This window comes from Caretta caretta, chromosome 1 (genome assembly GCF_965140235.1).
Source record: "Caretta caretta isolate rCarCar2 chromosome 1, rCarCar1.hap1, whole genome shotgun sequence".
In the NCBI taxonomy this organism is placed as follows: Eukaryota; Metazoa; Chordata; order Testudines; family Cheloniidae; genus Caretta; species Caretta caretta.
In genome coordinates this window covers 348194240-348219049 of record NC_134206.1, presented here as the reverse complement: position 1 = coordinate 348219049, position 24810 = coordinate 348194240, and the positions used below count along the sequence as shown (strand labels likewise).

Sequence of the window (24810 nt, the reverse complement as noted above, 5' to 3'; positions counted from 1 at the left end):
GACACACAACCTACATGTATGATGAAATTAAAATAGCTTCTTTCTAGATTTTCTGATTGCAAAATTCTGGATAAGTTCATCAAAGCTGACTCGACGAAGCATGTCTGCTTCCATACACAATCGGGAAAGTGAATCAAGTCTGTCCTGACACATTGTTGTTCTCGGAGGGTTTTTTATTCTTTTCAGCTGAGAAAAAGAACATTCTGTGGAGCAGTTAGTAATCATCAATGTTAGAAAAACACGTCGTACGAGCTCTACATTTGGAAATACACATCGTATTCCGCCTTTCAGTATTGGGTCATGAAGATCAATGTGACTGGATTTCATTTTCCCTGTTTCATTAAACTGTGTGCTCATATAACAGCGGAACTGCCGTACTTCTCCACAGAGATTCATGTTCAAGTCAACAGGGTCTGAGTCAACGAGCCTTTGGGAACCTTGTGAATATTGTTGGTCAGATAAGTCCATATCGTTTAGAAAAGAAAATCTACTTGATACTTCTTTGTACATGTCACTTCTCCTCTTCATATGAGCTTCAAGTGTATCAATTATAGTGTAGTAACCAGATACGGGAAAGTTGTCTCTAGGATTCAATGCCGTTTCCGTTGCACTGCCATCATTTGCTTGTTTTTTCCTGATTCGCTTGCAGGACAGGGCTTCTTTGTAGTTAGTATCAGGCAAGATATTTTTTGATATGGTTTCAGATCTTTCAAAATCATTCCTCAAAGTGTGTAAGTGGTCTGCTAATGATGGGCAGAGGTCTGCACACGTTTGCAAATCCAATTCTTTCTCTGGGAGAGCTTGACTTGTATGGTAAAAGTGTCGTAAAATTTCATTCCACATGGTCAACATTAAGACAAACTCTAGTTCTTGCCTCTTGTTTGCAATGTTTTCTGCCTCTCGTCTAGTTTCTCCCTTCTGTGCTCGGTCTTCAGCTCTACTTTCTGATGCATCCACAATCTTTGAGTAGGACTTCAGAATTGCACTTGTTGCCATGGCATGTGCCTCCCAGTGAGTATTAGAAAGAGATTTCAACACATGATCATTGCCCAAATATGTTTTAAGAACTGCCCATCGGTGTGTTGAGGCAGAGAAAAATGTATAAAGTAACTGAACTGTTGAGAAAAAACGTACTGCCACCCGACAGCAATGAACAGCGCTGCGGCCAACAAGGTTGAGAGTGTGTACAGCACATGGTATGAATACGGCGTATTTGTTCTGTTCTAAAAGCTTCTTCTGCTTTCCTTGATAACGCCCTGACGTGTTGGCAGCGTCGTCATAAGACTGACCTCTGCACTTTGAGAACTCCATTTTGCAAACTTGGCACAGATAATGCAGTTCTTGATTTGCCATCTCTTCACCAGGGTGGCTTTTCAAATTGAGGAATGTTATAAATCGCTCAACTGGTTTTCCATCTGTGGGCGACACATGTCTTAGCACAATGCTCAATTGATCAATATGTGGAAGATCAGGTGTAGCCAACAGATAAACTGAAGTACCCAGCAGTATTTATTTCATCCACAGTAGCTGAACGAACTGTGTCACTCATTAGACCAATGAGTTCATCACATATTGTCTTGGATAAGTATGATGGGTTACCTTTGCCAGCATTCCCATATTTTGAGATGTGGCCTGCTAAAAATGGGTCAAACTGAGCCACAAGCTCCAACAATCCCAAGAAATTTCTGTTCTGCAATGATCCAAATGTGTCATTTGATCCCTGGAAAGGCAGACCACGTTCATGTTTGAATAATGTTTGAATAACAGCTATAACAGGCTGCAAGACATGTTACCAGTATTCACACTCCCCTTTAATTTGTTCTTCCAATTTTTGTGTCAATCCAAAGCCCTGTCTTCGATTTAAATAGGTCAACATTGAATCTCCTGTGAGTAGAGCTATTTTCATGTTGTTCAATTAAAACAGTATTCCGCCAGTCACTAAATCCATCTGCAGCAAAGCGGGATGTTGAAGGTTTATATGCAAAAAGTTTACAAACAAAACAGTACACAGAGCCTGTTGATGGTGAATACAGTAGCCATTCTCGAGTGTATTTCCCACCATTTGCTTTCATGCCGAAAAATATTTTTATGGACAATATCTTGTTTATTTGAGCATAAGCTTTCGTGAGCTACAGCTCACTTCATCGGATGCATTCAGCTTTAGCTCACGAAAGCTTATGCTCAAATAAATTGGTTAGTCTCTAAGGTGCCACAAGTCCTCCTTTTCTTTTTGCGAATACAGACTAACATGGCTGCTACTCTGAAAAATATCTTGTTTGTTTGCCATTGGTAAAAGTCCGACGTGATTTCTCAAATGGCCCAGTGTGGTGTTGACAGTCATTTGATTCACAATCTATCCAGTAAGCTACATCATCGGTACTGAAATCACCCCACATACCAGGATCTTTTCTCCTATTATTTACAGCATGAGCAGGTTCAGTCTCTGACACGTCCACACCTTCTAGAACAATGTCTGTTTTACCACCAGGTGTAGGATGATCAGCTACAGTCTCTGATGTCTCAGTCCACATGTTCTGGAATGGTGTTTGTTTCACCAATAGAAGAAGGGTCAGTTTCTGAAACACCTACAGGTTTCGGAACGATGTTTGTGCGACTGAGAGAAGATGTTGCTTCCGACGGATTCGCTTTGAAAAATGATGTCAGTTTTGGAAAATTTCACTAGTTTTTTGTTTCTTTTCTTCTGCCAGTTTACGTTTCTGTGCTCCACTCAGTTGGTGACATTTCATCCTGCCCCTTATCTCAGTTATCTGAACTTAAAAAAAACCAAATTACACAACGTACACTATTTTTATATATATATATAATATATATATATAAGAAAGAAAGAAAACCCGAATCAAGTATGTATAACTCAGAAGAATATATCAGTAATAAAACATACATTTATTGCAATACATGACAGGATCTGATTTCCTCTCATTATTTCAATCTACGTTAGTAGGATGCCCCCCTGGTTTAGTTGGGGATAAGTAATAAAAAGAGAACAGAAAAACGGGGGAAGAGTGTGGAGTGGAGTGTAAGGAAGTCGAACAAAGTTCTGATTTTCCTCATGATGACGACTTCGATGCTTTTTTGGAAATATCAAATATAAAATTTTTTCCAAAAAAAAAATCTCTTTTGTTTTGGGTGCCCCCTGCTTTGCTGGTGCCCTAAGCACGTACTTAGTCTGCCTGTTGGGTAATCCAGCCCTGGCCATGTGCAATCAACTATTTTCACAGGCGCCGGCTTCTAATTTTCCCCAGGGATGCTCAACCCCCACTCAGCCCCAGGCCTCTGCCCCAATTGCACCCCTTCCCCCTGCTCCCAGCCCTGCCCCACCTCTTTCCCCTCAGCCCCACCACCGCTCCACCCCTTCCCCCAAGGCCCCACCCTGCCCCACCTCTTCCCTGCCTCTTTCCGCCCCCTCCCCCACTCTCTCCCCTCCCTCCCAGCGCCTCCTGCATGCTGCTGAACAGCTGTTCCATGGCGTGCAGGAGGCTCTGGGAGGGTGGGGGAGGAGTTGATCAGCGTGGCCGCCGGCAGGCAGTAGTTGGGGGGAAGGAGGGCCCAGAGGTGTCAGGGCCATGAATTGTTAAGCCTAGATGTGCCCGGACTCTGCCCTGACAAGCCCTCCTACAAATTAAGCACTGGGCTTGATATATGAGCTCAGTTCTGCTTGAATCATCAGGAAAAGGCCAAGGGGGAAAGACCACAGATCTGTGACCTATGGAAGTCTAGGCTGTATGTATTTATTGAGTCAGTTCCCCAACTGCAGTCACCTGAGCTATGCCGATGGACACCAACTGAGGACCAGGGGTGGGCAAACCATGGCCTGTGGGCCGGATCCGGCCTGCCAGCCATTTTAATCCAGCCCTTGAGCTCCCGCTGGGGAGCAGGGTTGGGGACCACTCCACACGGCTCCTGGAAGCAGCCACAGTGCCCCGCTTCGGAACTCCAGCTGGGGAGAAGGGTCGGGGGCCGCTCCACGCAGCTCCTGGAAGCAGCAGTATGCCCCCCGCCCCCAAGTTCCTATGTGTAAGCGCAGCCAGGGGCCTCCACGCTGCACGCTGCCCCCGCCCCAAGCGCCACCCCTGCAGCCCCAATTGGCCTGGAACCATGGTTTTCCATCCTTACAGTGCAGTTTTACTCCTGAAAGTGACCGCTAAAATAGCCCTGCGGGGCTCTGTTTTTACTGTGTGTCGCTGATTCCAGCTCCAATTTGCTCACTTTAAATGCCAGCCCCGTGCAGCCACGCTGGGATCTGGGGGTCAAGCTGGGTTTTTTCTTTCTCATGCATTAGCCCCAGGACTAAAGAATCTTCAGAACATAGTAGGGCCTCATTGACTCCAGCGTTTTCCCCATCTCTTGAAATTATGCCCTCTCTGGACCTTTTGCAACCCTGTTTGTCTTAATGTTGCAGAGAGTTACAGTGTAATTACCACGACTTCCCAGGCAGTTACCACTTAATTGCCATGCTTTGCATTGGGAGCACTGTGGGCCATTTTGTGCATTTGATTTCATTGATTCATGAACAGTGATTTCAACGAAGACTTCTGCTTAAAGTTGGATGGCCCTGTGTTCTTGCCATGCTTGCCAAATAGAGTTATTACAAAACAGCCTCTGTGCGGTGAATTGTCCTCACTGTTGTCATCTGCTCACTGCTTTCCTAATGAAATCATCCTGCCCAAAAGAAAAGTAAAGTCTCCTAGGGGATAGTCAGAATAAGAAATAACCGTGGCCCCTGGTGTATGGGGAGAAGAGCAAAGCATTGGTCTAGTTTCCAAGCACTACCCTGCCTTGCAGAATAATACTTCAACCCTAGTGACCTAAGAATATAAGAATGGCCATACTGGATCAGACCATGGTTCATCTGGCCCAGTATCCCATCTTCTGACAGTGGCTGGTGCCAGATGCTTCAGAGGGAGTGAACAGACCAAGGTAACTTCTAGTGATCCATTGCCTGTTGTCCAGTCCCAGCTTCAGGTAGTCAGAGCTTAGGAACACCCAGAGCATGGGGTTGCATCTGTGACCATCTTGCCTAATAGCCATTGACGGACCTGTCCTCCATGCATTTATCTCATTCTCCTTTGAACCCACTTATAGTTTTGGCCTTCACAACACCCTCTCCCCCCGGGCAACAAGTTCCACAAGTTGGCTGTGCGTTGTGTGTCTATATGTTTGTTTTAAACTGCTGCCTATTAATTTCATGGGGCAACCCCTGTTTTTTGTGTGATGCGAAGTGGTAAATAACACTTCCCTATTCCCTTGCTCTGTAGCATGCATGTTTTGACGGACCTCTATCATATCCCCCCTTAATCCTCCCAATCACAGACATGGTATCCATTGCTCAGTAGCACCCAAGAGATCCCCACGCCTCAGACAGCAGAAACCTCTGATCCACTCCTGCCGAGCTTTTACTAAGTGATTTCAATTTCAAGCTGCTGTGACTTCTGATGCGTATTCGTTTGAATGTTCTTCCTCTTCCCTCCCACTATTCTACCCGAGCCGATGTGGAATGATCCATTTGCTTTCCTGCTTCTCCAGGTGAATCAAATAAATTGGTTGTTTTGGCCTGCAGCCAAAGGTCCTAGACAGCTGATGGACAGATGGAGGCTCATTTTGCCAGCTGGCCCACTGCTGGCTAGAGAGAAGAATGACAACATGGCCACTTTTGTATCCCAGCCCCCTTGAAAGGAAGAGAGATTCTTCAGACTGCAGGGGCACGAAGGACTGATCCAACACCCAGTGAAGTCACTGGTAATCTTTCCTTTGATTTCGGTGGGCACTGACCAGACCCTAAGGGAATGGTGCTAGACAGTCCCAGGATGGGTTTGCTTAGATCGGTGCAATAATGTGGTGGCCACACCTGCAGTAATGGACCACGAGAGGACCACGACCATTACTGAAGATGTGAAGGTTCCTGTGTGTATTTCATTCTGGAAGCTGTAGGACAGAGTGAAGGGGAAAACTGGCTCAGCATGGGCCATTATGTGATGGGTAAATTGGGCACATTAGTTAGGTTGAGCGGGGTGTTGTTTTAGCAGGGTAACCACTGTGCCATGTTCGAGCTATTGCCATCTGGCTAAACAAGACTTTGTTGAGTGTTTCAGAAACCCACAGATCTTCCTCCACGGTCACTCTTTATTGAGGTTTCATTGCACTTTTTTGAATCAGCTGATTAGCGAAAGTATTGTCCTCACAGTTTTATCAGCAAATTGGGGGTCAGCTTTGCATTTAGCATCCATCTGATTGGCTGGTAGCCACTTGATTTCATTAGAGTAAATGCACAAAAATGACCTCACTGCATCCACAAGTGACCCCTGAAACTTAGTGGTTTCCTGGCAGGTCACTCATCTGAACTTCTTTGAATGGGCTGGGAGCAGGAAATCCCATGCTAACGAATGACATGCAAAAAGACCACACTCTCTTTATTGGGAAAGAGCCTACTACTGTTACCTGCTAATGGAGCTACTCTTTTAGCTCAAGTGTTAGGGACCAACTTCAGTCCTCATTGAAGTCAATGAGAATCTTTCCATTTAATTCAATGGGCCTGCGGTTGGTCCCCCTTGGTGATGAAGGTCTCAAGTTCAGTTACCGCTGACCACCCACGGTAGGTGTCATTGCACAACCGTCAAACTCCTGTTGCACTTGAGATTCTGCCCCCACTTGGCTCCAGCAAAGTGGGATGTTCAGGGTTTGTCAGATCTTACGCAGGCAAAGCCCCCGTTGGACTAGAGTCTGGAGGAGTTTGCTTTGCCATGTTCCTCTGAAGACTCAGTAGACCTCTAGATCTACTCCAAGGAGCCACTGCAAGTGGCTCTCATGTAGTCGGCTTGAGTTTTAGGAACCAAACAGCTGAGGGGGTCTGGTCCCAGCTCCCAGGTGTGTCACCTGGATGCTCGTTGTGTCTGTTGAGTGCAGAATAGGAATCTGTTGTATAAGCTGCCTTGGGCGCATACGTTACCCAGCAGGCTCCTCTAACTCACAGCATGTCGCAGCGGTGGTGGAGTCTGAGGGCTGGGGATTGTACCACGGCTTGCGGGTGCCCTGAGTTCACATGCTTTGAACGGGGCCCTGCTTTTACTGGCTGTTCTGCTACTGGATGCGATGAGCTGCCGTTTGCTGTTTGATTGAGAGGGAGGAAGGCGGAAGAAAGCCCAGTGTAGAGACAGGACAGATTTGGGTGGGGAAGTTTGAAAAGTAGCCAGGTGAGCACAAAACAAGTCCCCGTCCCCTGTCCCCCGCCAGCTCCCTGCTGCTTTATATTTTGGTGTGAATGTGGCACGAGCATGGCAGGTTTCTGTTTAGCCACCTGACTACAGTCTGGGTCTGTGCCCCCATCTTGTGGCCGGTCCACACCAGAGGCTTAGGAGTGTGCTGCTGTGTGTGGTGTGAGAACCAGGGTGTGTTAGCCACAGGGGGGTGATCTGTCCGGGGGGGATTAGCCACAGGGCCAGCTTCCCCACGCCGCTTCGCGCGTGTGTGACATTGCAGATTGAGCTGGATTGCTGAGGGGCGCACTTCAAGTACTGGCTTACCAGAGCTGCGGCTCCCAGAGGATGACCGAATCCCCCCCCATCCCCCCCTCCGGTTTTGTTCACACCACTGTAAGCCGGGTTTCTAGCCCAGAGGTCGGCAAACTACGGCCCACGGGCCACGTCCTGCCCACAGGACCGTCCTGCCCGGCCCTTGAGCTCCCTGGTGGGGAGGCTAGCCCCCGGCCCCTTCCCTGCTGTCCCCCCTTCCCTGCAGCTTCAGCTCGCTGGGCAGCCAGTGCTTCGGGGGGCATGGCTGACTCCGGTCCGGCCACGTGGCTGCCAGTCCTGGTGCTCTGAGCAGCATGGTAAGGGGGCAGGGAGCGGGGGAGTTGGATAAGGGGCAGAGGATCCTGGGGGCAGTCAGCGGACAGGGAGCGGGGGGGGTTGGATGGGGCGGAGGTTCATGGTGGGGGCGGTCAGGGGATGGGGAGCAGCGGGGTTGGATAGGGAGTGGGAGTCTCAGGGGGCCTGCCAGGGGGCGGGGGTGTGGATGGGGTCGGGGCAGTCAGGGGACAGGGAGTAGGGAGGGTTGGATGGGGGTGAGGTTCCAGGGGGGGCAGTTAGGGGCAGGGGGCCCTGGGAGGGGACAGTCAGGGGACAGGGAGCAGTGGGGGTTGGATAGGTGGTGGAATCCCAAGGGGGCAGTCAGGGGGCGGGGGTGTGGATAGGGGGTGGGGCAGTCAGGGGACAGGGAGCGGGGGGGTTGGATGGGGGTGGGGTCCCGGGAGGGGCAGTCAGGGGGCGGGGGTGTAGATAGGGGGTGGGGGAGGTCAGGGGACAAGGAGCGGGGAGGGGGTTGGATGGGTCAGGAGGGGGCAGTCAGGGGACAAGGAGCAGGGAAGTTGAATGGGTCGGGAGTTCTGAGGGGGGCAGTCAGGGGGCGGGAAGTGGGAGGGAGCCGATGTGGTGGGCAGGCTGTTTGGGGGGGCACAGCCTTCCCTACCCGGCCCTCCATATAGTTTCGGAACCCCGATGTGGCCCTCGGGCCAAAAAGTTTGCCCAGTAGCCAGAAGAGCAGGGCCAGGAGGGTCTGGTTGTGGAAGTGGTGATGGTAGTGTGGACATCCATCCGCTGAGAACCCCCCAACTTATGTCACATAGGCCTGTGAATGGCTGGGGGATGGCAGCAGCTTGTGGGCATCATTACCCCCCCCCCCCGGAGAGGGACAGCTGTCCCCCACATGTTCTGGATGGTTATGCATCTTATCGGGGGAGGCCATTGGCAGGTGGCTTGTCATATGGCCAGCGTCCCCTTCTGCAACGGCTTCATACTTTATGGGTGTGTCCACACGGCAATATAAGCCCAAGGTTAGTGGGACTTGAGTCAGCTGACTCATGTTAGGGAACCCTAGGCTTGAGCATCTACACTGCATTTTAACCCCATGTTTTCTAACCCATGCTCGAACCTATGGCTCTGGTGTCCACACCTCAGTGCGCAGACCCAAGTCAGAGTAACCAGCTCCCAGAATCCTCAGTGCCCACCCCAAAATGTGGCCGCTCTAGCCTTAGGAGCTTGGTGCATTGTGGGAAAAGTTACCTGCCCACCCTGCCTGTCACCAGGAAGCAGCTCGCTTTGCAAAAGGCTTGATGGGTTCGTTCTCCACTGCAAACCCGGGAGGCTGTCTGATAGCGCGCTTGCAGATCGGGGATCGGAAGACAATGGGTTGACGCTGACCTGAGCTGCTGCCATTGGCAAAGCAGGGGGGGATTGCAGATGGTTGGGATAGAGAGGACTAAGGAAGATGTCCCAGGGAATTATAGGATACTTCCAGCTGCCAGGACCTGAGCCAAGCGGGGCTGCATCTACACTGCAAAACAATAAAGGCTCTGACCCTGGGTCCCAGCTTAACTCGAGCTCGGACCCTCCAGCCATGCAGGGTCCTGGGATCCAGGGTCTGAGCCCTGGATTAGTGCAATTACATGTAGACGCAAGAGAGTTTAGGCGTGAGCCTGGGCTCAAGCCTGGGCTTACTTGCAGTGTAGACATACCCTATGTGGTGACCTGATGCAACACGGGCTGTGTTTGGAGAGCCAGGGATGGTTACAGGGTCTTGTCTGGGTCCCAGAGCCTCAGTAACAAATCCCCTTTTTAACCTTTGCAGTCTCTTCTATAGCTTGAAGGACAAGGCCCCGTCGAGCTTTATTTGCCAACCTAGGCCTGAATGAGAGGAAAGGAAAGGAAAGAATTGGAAACTTGAGAGACTGTTGCTTTAATCGGGGCCCGTGTTATGGGAAGCCAAACATCCCCTTCCCCTGGTGTGAAACCCCTATCTGCCTCCTCCAAGCAGGGAGCAAGTGGTAAGCGGTCAGGGCTCTGAGGAGAGGAAAAGTTCAGAGCGAGAAAGAGAGAGAGAGATCGATCTGAATGTTATGCAGCTTTAAGGATCAAAAATAGACCGCACTTTTATACAGTTTCATTTGGGCAGCCCCAGGAGGGGTGGGCTGAAGCCCCCGATGGCGACCTCCCTCCCCGGCCCACCCATCCCTACCTCACCCACAAGTTCGCTCCCCGCTCCGCTCCACCCCCCCCACGCCCCCTTCACTTCCGCCGCCCGATCTGCGCCATTAAGTGGGCGTTGGCGGCGGCCTTTGCCCGCAAGTTCTTGGCCTTGGCGATGTCGAAGAGGATGTTCATGATGTTGGTGGGCACGTCGAGGGACAGGGTGAATTTGGTGCGCCGGTCGGTCTTGGCCCGGTTCTGGTACATCTTCCCCTTGAGCTGCGCCTGCGAGAGGTATTTGTATCGGGCGTCCCCTGCGAACGTCCGTTTCTCCTTTTCCGCCTCCTCCTCTTCCTCCTGCTGTGAGGGTGCCTCCTTCCCAGGCAGGGAGCCGAAACTCCTCTTGTCCAGGAGGGAGTTCTCCTCCAGGCGGCTCTTCTCGGCCTCCGAGAGGGCGGCGTTGAGGCAGCTGAAGAGGGACTCGGCTTTGTACAGCTTGAGGGACAGGCCTGTCCGCACGGCGCACACGATCAGGAGCAGCAGCATGAGTCTGGTGGGCGACATGGTTCCCCCCTGAGGCTCAGGAGAGGGAGAGAAGGCAGGGAAGGTAGAAACGTAGGTGAGGGTCATTCGTTTTAATCACGGTGTATCCTCAGGGCACAGAGGCGCTGACTCCGTGGGTGCTCAGCACCCACCGGCAGGCCCCACCGATCAGCTTGTCCCCCCCCCCGGCCCCTCCCAGCACCTTCTGCCTGCTGGCGGCCCTGCCGATCAGCTCCGCTCCCTCCCTTCCAGTGCCTCCTGCCCACCACAGATCAGCTGTTCAGTGGCAGGCGGGAGGCGCCCGGGGGGAGAGGGCAGGGCACGCTCTGGGGAGGGGTGGAATGGGGCAGGAAGAGATGGAGTGGGGCCTGGGGGAAGGAATGGAGTGGGGGGACGGGGTCTCTGGTGGGGTGGGGGGGTCGAGCACCCCCAGGGAAATGAGAAAGCCCACGCCTGTGATGGCGGAATAGTCCGGTGATAAGGGGAGGGGATTGGGATGTCCAGATCTTGGAGGAGGTGTCTAGTGGTAAGTGCAGGGGATGGGGAATCAGGACTCCTGGGTTCTATTCCCACAACTAGGAGGAAGTATGGTCTAGTGCAGAGGTGATGCATGGGACGGGGGGCATGCAGGGTTGTGTGCCCCCCAGATTTCTGCCAGGGTTTGCCGACCCGGCCCCCTCCTTGTACGGTAGCTCCTGCAGCTGGCAAGCCGCAAGCTGCAGCCACGGGGAGAGGCAGCCGCAAACAGCTGGGAGATGCAGAGAGGGGCTGCTGAGGGTAAGAGGAGAGGTGTGAGTCTGCGGGGGGGGGGGGGGGGGATGACTCAAGTTGTTGGGGGGGGTGAACCTTTAAATTGTGCCCCCCCATCAGCAGCTACCAGTCATCTCTGGTTAGAGCAGGGGATTGAATCAGGCCCCCCCCCTGTGTTCCACGGTGCCACACCCCTGGGTTCCCTCTGTAATTTTGGGTGGGTCGCTAAGACCCACCTTTAGAAAAGTGGCCTCTAATTGTACATGCTGGACCAGAGACCTGATGCTTTGCAGACCTACAGACGATTCATACATAAGGATTGCTTTGCTGCACTGGTGCTGTAATGCAGCTGCCTCTGGGGTGGGACACAACAGCTGTTATAACAGCTCCCGCAGTATTACTTGGGACCCTGCCACAGGGTTGTCAGAATGTCATGGTCACCTCCCATCCTTCTTCCTCGTGGCCCCCCTGTGCTCCATATGACTTCCCAGGCATCACCTTCTAAGCCCCCGCACCCTGACCAACTCAAAGCTGGTTCAAAATGTCGACTTTCGAAAAAGCAGGTCCAGCCCATCGAAGCCCACTAGGCATGCGTCCATGGCGCTAGCTAATGCCAGTGGCAACAAAGGTTCCTATATCAATAGGAAACCCCATGCGGTGTTGGCAACCCATCTATTGCAGCCCTGAGAGTGCATCTGACTATAAACCCCAGTATTGCCGACCCTGACTAGTCAGAAATCGGGAGCCAGGGCCCCTCGAAATCGGGAGCTGACGAACACCAACAACGCTCACCCTGACTGAGTCACCTTGGCTTGACCACAAAATGGCCGCTAAGGACCGCGCCGTGTCTAGGGCAGGCAGGGGCTGTATAACCGTGTCCCCACAGAGGTTTGATGGAGCGCTAACATCCCCAATCCCCCTCAGCCCTGCCTTGCCACACAGCCGTCTCATCCCACGTCATTCCAGAGGCGAGCCCGCTGGCGGATGGATTTCCCATGGCAAGCGAAGACGAAAAGCTAAAATTTCGGGGGGGAATGAAATTCTGAAAAAATCTTCATGCAGGGCCAGTGGAAAGGTTTAGTTGTCGCTCTCCGGCTCTCCAGACCATGTAGGTCCTTGGCCACCCTCAACTTTTCCCTCACTTCCTGCAGCCAAGGGCCCATTTTCCCCCATCAGTACATTTGAAATGGTTCCATTTCACCCATTTAAAGGGACAGTAAACTTCAAAACGAAGGTTGTTCCAGGATGAACCAGCAAAACTTTCTGGGCCGAAAGGCGACATTTCGACTTACCCCCCCCCCTTTTTCTCAATGATACGTCCTTGACATCGACGTCATTTCACGACAAATGTTGGTTTTGCCCAAACACAGTTTTCTGATGGCATGTTGTGATCAGCTCCCTTCCTGAGCTGCTGCTCCTCTAGGAGGGGTGGCTGACAATCACACTGGATATGTCTATATTCATAGGCGCTGGGGCTGGAGCACCCCTCGGAAGCCCCCCATCAGCCCTGCCGATCAGCGCCTCCCCCTCCCTCCCCATGCCTCCTGCCCGCCTTGATCAGCTGTTTTGCGGCATGCAGGAGGCTCTGGGGGCTGGGGAAGGGGCAGGAGTGAGAACGCGGTGCACTCGGGGGAGGGGGTGGAATGCGGCGGGAAGAGGCGGGGTGGGAGTGGGGACTTGAGGGAAGGGGTGGAGTGGGGGGCAAGGCTTGGGACAGAGCCAGGGGGTCGAGCACCCCCCGGCACATTGAAAAGTCGGCACCTGTGTCTATACTGCATACTAGCCTGGGGCTCTGGGACCTGTGGCCAGAGTGGGTACGTCTACACTGCAATGAGAAGCCCGCTGCACCGAGCCACAGGGCCTGGGTCAATCGACTCGGGCTTGCAGGGCTCAGGCCCGTGGGGCTGAAAATTGCAGTGTAGAGGTCTGGTCTTGGGCTGGAGGCCAGGCTCTGAGACCCACCGCGAAGCTCAAACCCGCTAACCCAGGCCAGCCACAGCTGTGCTGTGTGTGTTACTGCAGTGTAGACGTACGCAGTGTTTCCAAGCTCGGGCTTGAGCATCCACACTGCATTGTAAACCGGGTCCATAGTGTATTATACAGACCTTCTGGTTCAGGGCTGTGGTTTGAGCTGTGTCCACACTGCAAAACGACCGGGCTCGGCCCTGAGTCACTTGGTCTCTGGCCCACGCCCTCAGCAAGTTCCTAGGGCCAGGGTCCTGCGTGCTTTGCTGACCCTTGTCAGACTGAGTTGTGTGTGGGAGACGAGGGGCTGGGGCCCCAACTGGAGTCAGAGCCCAGGCTCAGTGGGCCATGGAGACGTATCCTCTGTGAGCTGAGCAAACATTGGGCCTGGAGTGAGACTCCCAGACTCACTGCTCCTGTGACCGGTCCGCGCTTGGGAGCCCAGATATTCACAGAGTTTAGGGCCAGGAGGAACCATCTCAGCTGATCTCCAGTATAACCCAGGCCACAGAACCTCACCCAGTTCCCCCTGCCCGGAGCTCCAGTATCTGGGGAGAGGAGGGCTGGAAAGTGGCTGAAGTAGGTCTGCCCCAGCAAGCCAGCCTAACCTAGTGGGAGGCTGTGAAACACCTGCCTTTTCGCGGCTCTGCTGCGCAGTCTCTTCCTGGTTTGGAAGGGTTTCTCCTCCTCGGGTCGGCTCTTCCTGGGAGGGGCCGGGCATCCCAAATCCCGTTGAAGTCAAGAGGAGTTCTGAGTGCTCGGTACCGCTCAACATCAGGCCAGCGAATGAGCCATTCACGGCAGGCAGGAAACCTGCTGCAGCTGGACCGAGTGGAGAAACAGCGAGGTCCCAGCCAGCCTGGCACTCCTTTTGACTGTTCACAAACTTTGTTTGCCTGGGACATCCCAGGTAAACCCGTGACTTGAAGGGCGCCCCCCCTCCCTTCCATGGATTCTAGTTGTTTTCCTGGCTAGCATGAGAAACGCTGGCACAGGACTCAGGAGACCTGGTTTCTAGTCCTGACTCTGCCACCGGGCGGCCCATGAGAATATTACTGCCCTGCTCTGTGCCTCAGTTTCCCCATCTATACAATGGGTGTAATGATATTGCCTTCCTTTGTAAAGTGCTTTCAGATCTACTGATGAAAAGTGCTGCATAAGAGCTAGGGGTTGTTATTAATAATGGAAACTCCACCGATGGAGCCATTTGAAATAGGATGGAGGAATATACAATAGGGAACAAGCCAGTGTTGGCAAAAGGAGATGCGGAGGGATGAAGAGTTGGCATTTCTAACAGCACGGCCTCCTAGACACCATCACGGTGACAACGCATTGTCTGGCTGTGGATGCTCAAAGGTCCTGGTGCGGTCACTGGCCTGACGCACCCATCAACCATTGCTTCGCAGTGTATGGGAGGGGCCTTAGCATCTATGAATTCCACTGCTCCAAATGACGCTATCCATTCCCTCTTATCTAATCTATTCCATCCAGTCATCCTTGACAATTATAACGAGCCAGCAAAAGCGTAGGAGCGTTGGAGTCCTGCACTTAGGACAGAAGAATCCAATGCACCGCTACAGACTAGGGACCGAATGGCTAGGCAGCAGTTCTGCAGAGAAGGACCTGCGGGTGACAGTGGCCGAGAAGCTGGATATGAGTCAACAGTGTGCCAAGAAGGCCAATGGCATTTTGGGGTGTATAAGTTAGGGACATTGCCAGCAGATCGAGGGACGTGATCGTTCCCCTCTATTCGACATTGGTGAGGCCTCATCTGGAGTACTGTGTCCAGTTTTGGGCCCCACACTACAAGAAGGATGTGGAGAAATTGGAGAGAGTCCAGCGAAGGGCAACAAAAATGATTAGGGGACTGGAACATATGAGTTATGAGGAGAGGCTGAGGGAACTGGGATTGTTTAGTCTACAGAAGAGAAGAATGAGGGGGGATTTGATAGCTGCTTTTAACTACCTGAAAGGTGGATCCAAAGAGGATGGATCTAGACTGTTCTCAGTGATAGCAGATGACAGAACAAGGAGTAATGGTCTCAAGTTGCAGTGGGGGAGGTTTAGGTTGGATATTAGGAAAAACTTTTTCACTGGGAGGGTGGTGAAACACTGGAATGCGTTATCTAGGGCGGTGGTGGAATCCCCTTCCTTAGAAGTTTTTAATGTCAGGCTTGACAAAGCGCTGGCTGGGATGATTTAGTTGGGATTGGTCTTGCTCTGGGCAGGGGGTTGGACTTGATGGCCTCCAGAGGTCCCTTCCAACTCCGTTATTCTATGATTCTGTGATTCAATGAATTTCCCGTTGGGTTGCTGCCCTGAGTGAGGAGTCGGTCGCTAGAGGGCTGGGGATTTTCTTTGGCAGTGTGACGCGCTGTTACATCACGGGCCGTGTCACAGGGGAACAGGGCAGATTGCTTGTTTCATGGCCGGCTCTCTCGTCCCTGCAGCCAGGAGGATGATCCAAGGCTGTGAATGAACCTGGGACCAAATAGGTAAACAGCCGAATGCCGTGGCAATGCTGTACACAGGCATCGCGAGAACCGCACCTGGCCAGCTGCAGGGCAGCATTGTCCCAGGGAGGAAGCAGGCCGAGGGATCCTACATGCATGCACGGACCGTCACGGAGGCACACACAGACCCACAGGGATGGACACGCAGACACTCACCTTCTCTTTAGAAAAGTGCCTTATTCAGCTAATATTTCCCCCCATTATTCCAACCTGTAGCACTTGGGTGGCACCTTTCTTAGGATGCCCTCACAGCATTTCACAAGAGCTGGTGCCAGTTTTACAGACGAGGCAATTAAGGGGCAGGGGGATGTAGTTATATTACGGCAAAGCCTAGGGGCTCCGATCCAGGCTCCACTGTGCCAGGCGCTGTACACACACAGAATGAAAAGACAGTCCCTATCTCAAAGAGCCTTCAGCCCGGCTGCCCAAGGTCACACCCTGGGAGCTAGGAACTAGTCGTGTGATCTAGTGGCTAGAGCACCAGCCTGGGACTCAGGGGTCTTGGCTTCTTGTCCCAGCTCTGCCACTGGCTGTCTGGGTGAACTGGGGTAAATTCTGTGCCTCAGTTTCCCCATATGTAAAATGGGGATAATGACACTGCTCTCCTTTATAAAGTGCTTTGAGATCTACTAATGAAAAGAATGAGATTGTAATATTCCCTAGCTACTATGCCACACTGCAGACTCAAAACCGCCAAGCTTGGCTTTTCCACTGTACCAATATCGACCTTTTAGATCCTGACACAAAACAAAGCGGTGTGCAGAGACCCTTGTGTGTGCTGCCTTTTGTGAGCCACAGGCTCCCTCTAGTGGGTATTTCAGTACCCTGCAGGCTAAGCAATAAGTGACAGAGCCCCTATCCGTATGTCTACACAGCAACTAGGCACCCGTGCCTGGCCCAGGCTCACAGGGCTTGGGCTGTAGAGATTTTTCATTAGCCTTCCAGGCTCTAGCACCCTGCGAGGTGTGCATGTGTCTCAAAGCTCAGGCTCCAGCCCGAGCCTGGAAGTCTACACAGCAACAAAAGAGCCCCCCAAGCCCGAGTCAGCTGGCACGGGCTGGCCGCGGGTTTGTCTTTGCTGTGTAGACAGACCCAAGGAGAGACAAGGTGGGTGGGGTAATAGCTTTTACTGGGCCAACCTCTGTTGGTGTGAGAGACGCTCTGCCGAGCTCCCACAGCGCTCTTCTTGTCTCTCTAATATCCTGGGACCAACGCGGCCACAACCCTGCAGAGAGCCTCATTTGTGGGTCCAAAGCAGGTGTCCAACGCAGTCTGGCTAGATCCTCTATTGTCATTCCCGTGGGTCACTCACCCGGCTCAAACTCTGTGTGACTTGCTGCAGGGCTGGAGGGGGGCAGTTGGATTTTCAATTCAAGATCGCAATATCAGAGAGCCTAGAATATAAAACCTCCCCTGATATTTAGGGCTGGTGGAGGGAACCAGGGGGACATCCCCACAGACGGGAGCCAGTCACAGAACAGGTACAGCACAGACAGCCCTACTGACCGCTACCTGGCACCCTGCAGCTAATGTGCCCCAAACCTGACCAGGCTTGAGTGATCTCCAGTGGCCAGGGCCGTGGCTTTGGGCACAGGAATGGGGAGGGCTAAGCAGGAGCCAGTGGAGAAAGGGAGGATGGGGAAGCCAGCAGGTCCACTCTGCCCCATTAAGGGCTCGTGGAGGACTTACTCTGGGCCTTAGGGCATGTGCTGTGGCCTTCCCACCCATTCCACACATCTATTATCTTAGCTGGTCTGCCTAAGCCTCCAGCGGATCCTTGGGGTCCCTCCCAGCCAGCCCCCACCGGATGGGGGCATTATGAGCCTTGTCAGATCCCCAGCTAGGGTTGGTCCCCATAATGGGCCAAATTCAGACAAAGCTGCGGCCCTGGATGAGAATCTTCAGAATGGTGGAGGCTGGGGGCCCCTCTGCCAGCCACCTAAGGCTCATGCGGGACCCCCTGATCCTCTTCCCATCTGTGTGGGGAAGGTTGAGGTACCCCAAAAGGTTTCTGAGGTGGGCCTCAGGGAGCCTCCTACCACCCACGGGAGGTGAAGCTGGAGCACCTTTCAAGTAGCCTTCTGGGGCTTGCCAGGAGGCTGGTACACTTATCCAGGCAGAGCCCTCCTCCTGGGTGCCCTCTAAGTTCCACAGGAATCGGGCCTGAGGAGACGCAAAGGAAGGAAGTGGGGAATGCCCCTTGATATGTGCCCCCAACAATCCTTCTGCTCCCCTCATCCCCCCTTTTAAGACCTGAGACGGTTCCCACCCTGCACACATCCTAAGGTCTGCCAGAGAGGGGCTTCCCTCTTGGGCTGTGCATGGGAACGCTCCCCTCCCCACAGACAGTAGGGAGTCAGGGGAAAGGGAGGGAGAATTCCCGCCGCCCCATTTCCAAGCCCACTGCTCCCTCCAGTCCCTCAGTAGGACAATTTAAAAAACTAAGGAAATTCCCATACAAAAAACTTTCTTGCAGGGTGTTTAAATCTGCAAGCCCATCCCAGTGTGTTGAGCGGGCCTCACCTTTCCAGTGCATTACAGTTAATAAAATAAAGTAAGCACCCCAGGAATTTCAATGCTGAGGTTTCACTTCCATAACAAGCCACAGTCACGCTCACAAAACACCCATAACCTTAACTCTGCCCCCTAGAGCTGTGAGGCTGTAGTATTCTCAGCTGGGTTTAGAAAGCATTGTGTAACATCACTGCCAGGCTTGGTCTTAAGGAAGTCGGTGATTCAGCTGAACGTCTTTTGAGTGAAAGAAGTCATCTAAGAGAATGAGAGCGAAGTTGTCGATTTGATTTATGGACCAAACACCCAACTCTTGTCCAAGAACATCTGGCCTGGATGGTTGTTTGAAATTGTTCCCTGTTTGGTAAATCCCAGGGTACTAATGGCTAGAGTCACTGTGGAGGTTGATAATAATTAATGTGTACGGGGTGGAGGAATGGCCCTGTAATTCCTGTCTGGATGGGTGACTTTGCATATGGAACTGCATAGAAAACTGTCTGCCTGATTCTCAACTGCCTTGCACTTTGTATCTCGGAAACCCCTGGATCGAATGATCCCAAATTTGGATCACTGACCCCAGCCAGTGCCCCCATGGTGCTCCCCAAATTACAAGGCAATCTGAGTCACCATGCAAATATTAGAGCACTTAGGAAAGCTGAGCTTTAACCAGAAAGTTGGTCTCAATTTTAGCTATAGTAGCTCTGGTGGTCTACTATAACATAGTCATTTATACATGTGTAAAATGGGTGCAAAGTGGTGCACAAGACTACCGTCTGGAGCTGGTCTCATTCTCCCCCCACTTTGCGCAGGTGTAAATAACAACACAAAGCAGAAGGCTATGGCAGATAGGGCCCACAGTGTTGTGAAAATGGTTTTAAAAACGCCCGATACCTTGAGAAAATATACAGTGACTGGGGATTGTTAATGAAGAAAGCACAGAGCGCCTGCCCTGGGCCTGGTGACGCTGGCCACTGGCGCAGAATGCATAGTCCACTGTGAGTGGGGTGACCAGATGTCCCGATTTTATAGGGACAGTCCCAATTTGGGGGGGCTTTTTCTTATATAGGCACCTATTACCCCCCACCCCCGTCCCACTTGCCCTCTGCTCGTCCTAACTGTGAGCTGGAGGTGGTTTTTACAGCATGCATCCCTCTAGTATTTTGGGGAGGGCTGCCTGGACAAGAAATCTGCGGCCGAGAGAGCTCTGAAGGACGTTTTTTTCAGGCCAACGGCTGCAGCGGTATTTTTACCGGCTCTTCCCTAGGACCGAGCTGTGCAGTGCAACATTTCTCCATTTCCCCACGTGTGAGGTTTGGCAGCTGTTGCCTCCACCGGGGCAGAGTTAAGGCTATGGCTGTTATCGGAGGGTAACTCAGTGGCTGGTGGCAGAAATGCTAGCTCACTCTGGAACTTTCCAGGCTTCTACATTTTCACAATGGTTGCCAACGTGAACGTGCTCAGAAGAGAAGACATGCTCCTCAAGCTGATACTTGCCTGTAATTGTCACTTCCCCTGGACCAAGGGCTGAGCTGGGGACTAGTTAATGTTTGTGTAGTGCTTTGAAGGCATAAAGCAACATGGAAATGGTGCGGGTATTGGTTGTCTGTTATGAGCGCTTTGGGATGGAGCCTTGTTTTGCAGGGCCTGTTGGCGTGGTAGCATCTCGATCTCTCCTGTGCCTCTAGCACACAATTTGGCCTCTTGAGGATGGAAATACTTGAATTTAATTAAAGTAATTGGGATCAATACAGGGGTAGTTGGGTGAAATGTAACAGCCTGGGACAGGAGATCATACTAGAGGATCTGATGGTTCCTTCTGGCCTCTATGAAATCAGGCATCCAAGACAATGATGAGTCTGTAGGTCTCTAGAGGCCTTTTCGTCTCTCCAGTTAGCACAGCCCTGCTCTGGCATCAGGTCTGGCCAGGTCCTATGGGCTCACAGTGGCTTTGAACAGGTTCATGCTATATAGCTGGACTGGAAAGCTGTCTGAGGACAGTCATGGATCAACTACTAAAAGGGTCCCTTTCAGCTGAGATCAGCTCAGGAAGACTCCTAGTGGCTGGGCGAAAAGGAAGCGCCTTCCTGACTCCTGGAAGAGCGTGATGGACCAGTTTGGGTCTCACTTATGGTGCAGGAGACACCCACCACCCACTGAGCTTGCCACGCCTGCTGGACAAGGAGGCCTGTCATTGCTCGCTGCCATTCTCACTTGTTTCCTCGGGGCGATGTGCCAGGCACAATGGTGACGGAACCAGGCATCTGCCTGTAACAGCCTGCCATGGTTCGGAGGACAGGCGGCTGGAGAATGGAAGTGGAGCTCTGAACTGGGCCCGGATCCAACGGAGTACGTAGGCCTGTGTATAACGCTGAGCATGCGTGTGCACCCATGCGTTGGAGTCAGCAGAACTAGCCACCATATTTCACCCCGTCTCTCTGCAGAATGAGGCGCGTCTGTCGGCTTAGAGGACCCAGGACCCATATTCCTCATCCGGGAGCCACCTCTCAGTGCGGCCCATTTCACAACAACTGGCAACCTCTGCTCAGGCCAGGTGAGACCCGCCGGCCCGAGCCTACAATGCACATGTGGACATGGTTAGGTCTGAGGCCCCGTGGCTGCATATGTCTGAGCAAGAGTGAGGGCTGCCTGGCACGCAGGGGCTGCTGGTTTTTTCAATCCCATTCCTGTCCTTAGCTGGTGGCTCCCACCACTCTCCCCTCCACCCTTTCCAAGGGGCTCTGCTCATTCTCCACCCATCTGCCGCCTTCCTCTTTTAATTAGAAAAGGGTTCCTGCTGCCCTGCTCCCAGCCGTCTGGCTGCCGAGGGACCGGGAGAGCCTGCGCTGATCGTGGGTCCCAAGGCCCAGCTCAAGGGGGGGCCTCAGGGCTGGAATAGCACTGGGGCAGGACTGAGGTGTGAAGGCTGAGCTGTGTGCCCATAGGTCAGGATTGTGGCGTGCACCGTGTCTGCCACCGCTTTGCCTGGCTCAAGCTTGTGTGATCAGCCTCTCGCTTTGGTTGCACTATGGGCCTGATCCTGCGAGATGTTCAGCACCCTCGTCAATGGCAGGGGAGAGTGTCCAGGAATCGCTCGGCGCCTTGCAAAATCAGGACTTAAACTCTGCCATGAAACGTTAATAGGCCGATAACCCCTCCCCCCCACACACACATCTGAGATACAGCCTTTGACCTGGCATTTCACTTCCCAGCCCTGGGAACAGGGAGGCAGGAGACCCTTCAAAAGTTATTTTAACTTCCTGCCAGAGGGACAGGGACTATGGGGGGGGGGCTGTTTTGTAAGAGTGGCTTTCCGTTCTCCCTCTTCTCTGACGCCCACTTCTCTCGCGCTGCTGTCCCGGAGTAATCGATTGCATCAATAAACTTGGCTGCATGAGCTGGAGTCAGATAGATGGAGTTTTGATAAGTTTTAAACCGTACGCCCGACAGGATTCATCAGCCTGCACTTGCCTGAATAGATCTCAGCAAAGACCCACATCCTGCTTATTTTCCCCTATAAATACATGGGCCCAGCTCCTCAGTGGGTGGAAATCTGTGTTGCTCTACAATAGATTTCCACCTGTTGAAGATCTGGCCCCCTGTGCTCTGTTAGTGTCAAGGGCTATTGGCTCTGGATTATTACGAGCTACCGTTTTGACAGCTGTGTTGTTCAGATTTTGTTTGGAAACACCCAGCTGTGATTAAGAACTAATCGAGCCCCTTCCAACGTTGTCTCCAGGGATGATATTCCACTAATCAGTGCAAATCTGTCAGACAATTTGCATCTCTCTGAGCCCTGCACAACTAATTATCAAATCAGTTCGCAACACTCTTTATACCATCATCTGATAATGGAAAGTCTGGCCCTAGGTCAGGCGATGATTGGGCTATCTTGTCCCATCTCTGAAAACTCTTTGGGGGCTTCCTGGGAGCTGTCATTGGTGACGGGGACCACAGAACATAAAAAAAAGCAAATGAAACATGCCCCAAATCATCATTGGTTTTCAGATGCCCAGACGCAGGATTGATATCATAAAAAAATTCAATCAAGGCAAAGTCTCAACACAATACACTGCCGATGGCCTGGCTAATGAGTTCCCTTTGCTTGGCTACTGCAAAAAATACCTTTTGGTAGCCATCCTGTTGTGTCTCTTGTACCTGAGAATCCTAGTGCACTGGTAACCATTACAAAGTCTTGCTCCCCGGAACTGTCACCAAAGAAATGTGGAATTCAGCCAAAAGAAGCAGCAAACCAGTTTCCGAAGAGGCTTGGATTGAGTCTGATGATGACATTTACGAGATGTGATCCACAGGTGCCTTTAGGGGCACATCTTCAGCTGGGATAAATTGTCATAGCTCCATGGACAATTTACAGACATTATATAGAAAAGCTACAGACAATTGGAGCTATCAGAATTTACACTAGGTGGGGACCTACACCTGCCTCTTAGCTATTAAAGACAGGAGGAAACGTGAAGCAGACATGCAAGGCAGGTCAAGCAAGTTGGGAATAACGCTTTTTCTGACTTATTGGTGTCCCCCTATAACAAAGACTTCAGCTAGAGCTAATGAGATGGATCTGATTTGCACAGCTCAGCTTCCCATCGAAAGTAGTCGCAGAAAGATCAAATATTACACATTTGGATCTCAGCCACAGACACCTCCACTTTGCTAACTAATAAACCAACTGCACATTTCAAATGGCCCATTTCATTGCTGATGCACAAAACTGACTTTAGCCGTGGGGGCTGACTCTGTCTTGCTTTCCCATTCTGTCTTTAGATATAGCATTTTGTGTCCCCCTCCCTGGAGATAACCCTTGAAACATGTCAATCCCACCTCTTTCCCCCGTCCCTGGAGCTAGTCAGTTTAACTCTGAAAACTCCAGCCAGTGCTTTAGCTGATCCTTTGCCTCAGTAACTCAAAAGACAGAGTCATTTTTGTCTCTTAATACAGTTTCCTAGACTGCTTTTTGATAGAATGCTTCTCTCCTTTTGCATAGAAATGTAGCGCCTAGCAGGGACCCAAGCACCTAGGAGAAGCACTGAAATATTTAAACTTTGTTGCAAACAAAGCTGGTTGCTCTTTAATAAATGAATTCCAAGCAATGCACTCACCTGTAAGTCTTCTGTGCTCAGGAGGGAGAGCGCTCACTGTTGCAAGCCGCCGTCTCAGAGTAAGGAGAAATATATCAGGAACATTAGCCTGAACTTCTGTATCCTGCCTTTTCTTTTATTGTTATTAAGAGGGCTGCGATATTTTTTCTCTCTATGGAAACGCTTCCCCCCCCCCTCCCTTGTGTATATATAAAAATGAGTGATCACGGGGTCTGAATCGTAACTCCAGCCGCGGCGCCTTCATTTGGACATGATTTCATTAAAATGAAATCAGAAGGAGCTGGCAACGTCACGGGGCTGAGATGTCCCTTCCCATTCAGAAAAAAAAAAAGAAAAAAAGCTGGCTATTAAGAGTCACACCAAGAAGAGGAGCTGTTGCAAACTCCAGGACCGTACAGAGTACACACAGATACACATATGCTTTGCTCGAACTCTCCTGCTTGGAATCAAGAGACATTGCACTAATACTTAGCACGCTGGGCCAGATTTTTAAAGGTATTTAGGCCCCTAACGATGAAGATAGGCACCTAGTGGGATTTTTAAAAGCACCTTGGCTCCTATTTGAGTCTTTATACCTTTACAAAACTGGCTTTTTGTCTCTTCCGTGTATTTGCAGACATTCAGGGCAAAATCTATCCCTGGTGAATGCCACTGACTTAATTCACTTGCATCAGTGGTAGATTTGGCCTTTATTAACCAATATTTAGCTCAGTCCATTTGTGGTAGATGAGGAAGTATTACTGTCCTCACGTGACAGACTGGGGAAATGGAGGCCGCGAGGTTATGAGACTTGCCCCAGGCTACAGAAAGATTTAGAGATGGAGTTCGAATTCCAGAGACCCTGCCTTCCAGAGCCCAGCCAGCTACCAGAACGAGGAGCTGCTTTGATGATAACAAAAGGCAACACAGAGCAAAGTCAACACAACCCAGGATAAAGTCGCTAGAATTGCTGGGGGGCTTTATGCCAAGGAGCCTTAGGCAAGGAGGGGTTTGTGGAAGTTTGGTTCTATGGTGTGATGAGCGACACTCACAAGATTCAAAGACCTTCAGTTCATTTGGGATAAGAGAAGCATCCAGGAGTTTGGCTGCTTCTCAGAACCTACTCGGGCGTCTCTGAGGTGCCAATCAAGATAGAAATCTCCCCGGACCAAGCTTCCTAGTGAACATTCCAGCCTCTGGAACATCCTGAGAAGAGGTGCTCATGCAACCTCCTGGGCTTTTGTTTTCAGCTAAAACCAGCGCGTGCAGCGCTGCAGACCAAAGCTACAAAAGAAAAAGGTACCTGAACTTTTGTAAATATGGAACCTGGTTTTCAGAAAGTGCTGAGCACCTGCCCTCTGAGAATCAGGCCCCTTTAGGTGTCTCCAGTTAGACTGAGCTGTTTCAAGGAAGGTTGGTCTGGTGGTTAAGACAATTGAGTAGGACTCTAGAAACCGA

At 51.6% G+C, this 24810-nt stretch overlaps 1 protein-coding gene across 1 annotated transcript; it reads right to left on the bottom strand.

The window, feature by feature from the left end:
- Positions 1 to 9899: 9899 nt before the first annotated feature.
- On the bottom strand, positions 9900 to 23541 carry UCN3 (urocortin 3). Its single transcript, XM_048837086.2, has 2 exons — positions 23374 to 23541; positions 9900 to 10550 (listed from the first exon to the last, which is right to left on the bottom strand). The coding sequence occupies exon 2, from the start codon at positions 10539 to 10541 to the stop codon at positions 10077 to 10079; it is 465 nt and encodes a 154-aa protein (XP_048693043.1). The 5' UTR covers positions 10542 to 10550; positions 23374 to 23541; the 3' UTR covers positions 9900 to 10076.
- Positions 23542 to 24810: the final 1269 nt, after the last annotated feature.

Excerpts from the sequence above, each read along its gene's own strand:
- UCN3 (XM_048837086.2), bottom strand. The coding sequence starts at position 10,541 with ATGTCGCCCACCAGACTCATGCTGCTGCTCCTGATCGTGTGCGCCGTG.